Source organism: Rattus norvegicus, chromosome 1, assembly GCF_036323735.1.
Source record: "Rattus norvegicus strain BN/NHsdMcwi chromosome 1, GRCr8, whole genome shotgun sequence".
Lineage (NCBI taxonomy): Eukaryota > Metazoa > Chordata > Mammalia > Rodentia > Muridae > Rattus > Rattus norvegicus.
Genome location: NC_086019.1, coordinates 204634782 through 204640346, shown reverse-complemented (window position 1 = coordinate 204640346; position 5565 = coordinate 204634782). Strand labels below are relative to the sequence as shown.

The 5565-nt window shown below is 47.4% G+C and overlaps 1 protein-coding gene across 1 annotated transcript; it reads right to left on the bottom strand.

The window, feature by feature from the left end:
- On the bottom strand, positions 1-918 carry Or12j2 (olfactory receptor family 12 subfamily J member 2). The gene has a single exon (NM_001000232.1). The coding sequence runs from the start codon at positions 916-918 to the stop codon at positions 1-3; it is 918 nt and encodes a 305-aa protein (NP_001000232.1).
- Positions 919-5565: the final 4647 nt, after the last annotated feature.

The window sequence follows — 5565 nt, the reverse complement described above, 5'->3', positions numbered from 1 at the left end:
TCAGGAGCAGGATAGAAGTCTCCGGAGTGCAACTTTGACATCCTTGTTTCTCAGAGTGTAGATGAGGGGGTTCAAGGTGGGTGCCACCGAGGTGTAGATGATGGACACCACCTTATCCTTGTTCAGTGAGTAGCTGGATGCAGGGCGAATGTAGGTATAGATGACAGTGGAGTAGTACATGGTGACCACAATGAGGTGTGCAGAGCAGGTAGAAAAAGCACGTCGCTTGCCTTCAGCTGAACGGATCCTCAGGATACTAACCACAATAAAGCCATAGGAGAGGATTGTCACAGAGAAGTTCCCTACAGCCAGGAACACATCTGCAGCAAAGGCCATGGCCTCATTCAATTGTGTTGGAGCACAGGAGAGTTTCAACAGTGGGGGAATCTCACAGAAGAAGTGCTCTATCTCATTGGAGCCACAGAATGGTAGACGCAACATCAGGCCTGTGTGCACGCTGGTGTTAGTTATGCTGATGGACCAGACAAGGCCAGCCAGGAATGCACATACCCTAGGGCCCATCCAAGCACTGTAGTGCAGGGGACAGCAGATGGCCACGAAGCGGTCATAGGCCATAGCTGAGAAGAGCAGAAGCTCTGCCCCCAGGGACCATGTGAAGAAGAAGAGCTGGGCCATGCAGCCCCCATAAGAGATGCTCCTCCCTGCCATCATGCTGTCCAGTAGCTTTGGTAGGATGGTGGAGGTGCAGAGGATATCCACCATGGCCAAGTTGACCAGGAAGAAGTACATAGGGGTATGCAGGGCTGGGCTGGCACTGATTGTCACCATAATAAGCAGGTTTCCTGAGATTGCAGCCATGTATAGGCAGAAGAAGCTGAGGAGAAGTGGTACCCGAAGGTGAGGCATTTCTGAGAATCCCAGGATGAAGAACTCAGTGACCAGTGTCCCATTCATCATAAAGCTGGAGAGGACTCAGGATTCAGGGGCAGTGGGTTTTCTGTGGAAGCTCTGATAGTATCTGAAAATGAAAGACATGCTCCAGTTTGTACCAACTCAGATGTGGTGAGACTCACCTAGAGTCCAAACCTCAATATTACATGGGGTAAGAATAGAGCTCTGTGCCAGCCAAGGCTGCAGGCTTCATTCTAGATGCAGTACTTCTAGGAGACTGATGTGGCCACTCATAAACCTTAGAGGTGCAGGAACTTTCTCCATTGGGAGTGTGCTTTCCACAAACTTTAAGGAGAATGGAGCAGGACCAGGAGTAGTCCTCGGGATGGACATCAGTCTGTCCTGGTAACATGGGAGAGATGTGGTCATTTTCAAACTCAAGAGCTCTCAGACAGTGAGTGAGAACAGAGAAGGAAGAAGGAAGACGGCATGTAAAACACCATCAACCAAAGTCTTCCCCAAGTGGGGGGCTGACTGGTGCACTCACCTACACAAACGATAGTCATCCATGTGTGTGCCACAGCCACATATTTTCTCAGAGCCAAAACTCTATGGCTGAGTATGCTTGAATGTCTAAGTGCCAACCTCCAAGCAGTGAGGTAAGAGTACTGTGTAGCCTCTAATATAAACTACTGCTTAAATTTAGAAGCACTGGAGCTCAGAGTTTACCTTTTCAGATAGTTCACTAGATTATATTCACTTTAGAAATTATTTTTTCATGTATCTATATATAGCCAGCATTATATCACACAATCTCCTGGTTTGGGCTTAGACCTCAACTCTCATACCTACCTCTAGCAATGTTTGGAAAGTAGATACACTTATCTTACTATTACAAGGCTGTGTCATGGTACGGGTGGCTAGATGACACCAGACCCATACCCTGTGGAATGAGCTCCCTGGCTCAAGAGATGCTTGCTATACATTTGAACATGAAAACTGAGACGGGTAACAGGGAAAGAAAGAAGAGGTGAGGAAAGAGAGTTAGAAAGAGACGTAAACATGGGGATATAAAGGCAGTGAGGCAAAGATGGGGAGAGACAAAACTATTTTTTCTCTCACACACACAAAGCTGGGGAGGGAGGAAGGGAGAGAGGGAGGGAGAGAGAGGCATATAAATAAATATACATATACATATATACATGTAGTAAACATAGATATAAAGCAAGACATAGAGGTGCCAATAAAGAAAAAAATGAACACCCAAAAAACTTGAGAGAAAGAGGCAGAAACAGAAACAGATAAAGGTAAGATCTGAGAAGCCATTATGATATGATGTATCCAAGTAGTTCATTTTTTTTCAGTTACTTTCAGATCTGTCTCAAAAATGACAGCTAAAATGATTTCATAACTGATACCTATTACCAAAACATGGTCATTAATACTCAAATGCATGTACAAGTACACTCAATATGAAACTCACATGGTAAGCCTACAGCAAGAAACTTCCCAGGTGTCCTCTCCAGAAATTTTCTTCTAGCATATCTCTCTCTCTCTCTCTCTCTCTCTCTCTCTCTCTCTCTCTCTCTCTCTCTCTCTCTCTCTCTCACACACACACACACACACACACACACACACACATACACACACACACACACACACATCAACTTTCATTAGAACCAGATTATATTAAAAACATTTAAAAAGTGTGTGTGACATCTCTAAATATAAAGGGGATGTTAGGCTGTTGGTGTGAGAACCAGGAGCCTTGTGTCCTCTATTATAGAAGAGGTAAGTGCTCACAGGGAGGAGCCAGTCCCTGAGAGACCAATTAGGCAGAACCACAGTGGCTTACTGAGCAGGACTGGCTGGGGAGATGACCAAGCCTCTTCTCAGACAACACAATACACACTTGTAGGACTGGTGACCCAAGAGCAGCTTGTCTGTCCTGTTACCCAGGGACTTGCTGTCTACCAATATCACCAGTGGCAGCAGAGGACAGAGGGAACACTCGAGTAATCAGGTGATGACTTTTGTGTCTTGAGCCAATTAACTCCCAAAACCACAATTTTCCAATCTCTAAGAGCCCCTCTTTCCAGATAGAAACAATTGAGAGGCCGAGGTCAGAGCTCTTTCCCCAGCCCTGTCTGCTGTCCTCTGGTACTGACTATCACTGGTCACCATGCAGTTTCATCCACTCTAAGTGGATAATGTCCTTGGGTTGGAGCAGCTGTCAGAATTTGGCTCTTTCATGTCCACTTTCCTCACTCAGTGAGCAAAAGCAAACTTCATCTAACCACGATAACATCCCATCCCAGACCCGAAGTGGCCTGCCCTTAGCAAATTGTGCTAGACTAGTGCTGGTCTGGGTCCAGGAAGCTGCTCTCTCCCCCAGAAAGGTCACATGACTGCTGTGGCCTTCAGGCACAAGAACCATTTTATGTTGCAATATGGCTAGCTGGATCTTCTATGGTCATAGCAAACTACAGACCTTGTCTGACACTTGGGCTCTGGCCAGGGCACATCTCCAGGCTGGGGCTGGACCTTGACAACAAACACCCCTTGTCTCAGTAAACTGATTCATGCCCAATTACATCTCATTGAGCTGCTTGAAGGAATAAGGGCTGGTGTATTAGTCTACCATCTTCCTCCAGCCCTTCCCTGCTTCTGTCTACTCTACATTCTCCACACTACCAACATATGTACACTGAATTTTGTGCGCCAGTGCACATGATCTCAGCCTGTGGTCTAGTCATCTTTGTGATTAATCACAATTTTCTGGTCACAGCCATGAACCATTTCCCAAAGGAATCTGGGAACACTCCTGGGATTGCCTCACTAGGACCCTCCCTACTCTGCAAAATGAATGAGGCATGGCCAGCACAGTGAGGGAGAGGCTGCATTGGTGATGTAAGCACTTTAGCCATGCATTCTAACTGCTCGACTTTCTCCTATGTCTGTGATCAAAACTTCAATTCCAAATACCATGTCATATGTTGATACAAAGATGCAATATAAGGACACTCTGCCCACATTTCTGAATTCAGAGGAAAATACCTAACACTATATGGGACACCTTGAACGGGGGCTCCCGGAAAAGACAGCGCAGGCCCTCCTGGTTGCCGCCCTCAAAGAGAGCTCAAAAGCAACCCGCCACGAGCAAACTTGAGCCACGGGATCACAGGTAAGACCAACTTTTCTGCTCCAAGCGACCTGCCCAGTGGTCTCAGGACATAGGCCCACACAAACAGCTGCTTCACTCCTTCTTTAAAAGGAGAACAAGAATACCCTTCGCAGGGAATAGGGAGGCAAAGTTTAGAACAGAGGCAGAAGGAACACCCATTCAGAGCCTGCCCCACAGGTGGCCCATACATATACAGCCACCCAATTAGACAAGATGGATGAAGCAAAGAAGTGCAGGCCGACAGGAGCCGGACGTAGATTGCTCCTGAGAGACACACCCAGAATACAGCAAATACAGAGGCGAATGCCAGCAGCAAACCACCAAACTGAGAATGGGACCCCCGTTGAAGGAATCAGAGAAAGGACTGGAAGAGCTTGAAGGGGCTTGAGACCCCATATGAACAACAATGCCAACCAACCAGAGCTTCCAGGGACTAAGCCACTACCTAAAGACTATACATGGACTGACCCTGGCCTCCAACCTCATAGGTAGCAATGAATATCCTAGTAAGAGCACCAGTGGAAGGGGAAGCCCTTGGTCCTGCCAAGACTGAACCCCCAGTGAATGTGATTGTTGGGGGGAGGATGTTAATGGGGGGAGGATGGGGAGGGGAAACCCATATGGAAGGAGAGGGGAGAGGTTTGGGGGAATGTTGGCCCAGAAACTGGGAAGGGGAATAATAATCAAAATGTAAATAAGAAATACTTAAGTTAATAAAGAAAATTTAAAAAAAGTAAAAATGGGGTTCAGAGCTAAACAAAGAATTCACAGCTAAGGAATGCCAAATGGCTGAGAAACACCTAGGGAAATGTTCAACATCTTTAGTCATAAGGGAAATGCAAATCAAAACAACCCTGAGATTTCACCTCACACCAGTCAGAATGGCTAAGATCCAAAACTCAGGTGACAGTAGATGCTGGCGAGGATGTGGAGAAAGAGGAACACTCCTCCATTGTTGGTGGGATTGCAGACTGGTACAACCATTCTGGAAATCAGTCTGGAGGCTCCTCAGAAAATTGGACATTGAACTACCTGAGGACCCAGCTATACCTCTCTTGGGCATATACCCACAAGATGCCCCAACATATAAAAAAGACACGTGCTAAGACTGAACCCCCAGTGAACGTGATTGTTGGGGGGAGGGGTGATGCGGGGAGGATGGGGAGGGGACCATCCATATAGAATGGGAGGGGGAGGGTTAGGGGGATGTTGGTCCGGAAACCGGGAAGGGGAACAACAATCGAAATGCTTTTGAGCTGTCCGTGAGGGTGGCAACCAGGAAGGCCTGCGCTGCCTTTTCCGGGAGCCCCCGTGCACCGGGTCCCCAAATGGTGTTAGGTGTTTTCCTCTGGAGTCAGAAATGTGGGCAGAGTGTAGTCTCTTCTGGCCTCCACGGCCTGACTGCCCTTTGAAGGTTTACCTCTCTCTCCCATGGGGTTTTGGTTCAGAGAACTGTTGACCGATTCCCTTCAGGTCCAGGCAGTGTCTGGACTGGGGGGGAACCTATCGATCGAGTGCCCTGGTGTAAT

Bases quoted from the DNA above. Each gene is read 5' to 3' on its own strand.
- Or12j2 (NM_001000232.1), bottom strand. From the start codon at position 918: ATGATGAATGGGACACTGGTCACTGAGTTCTTCATCCTGGGATTCTCA.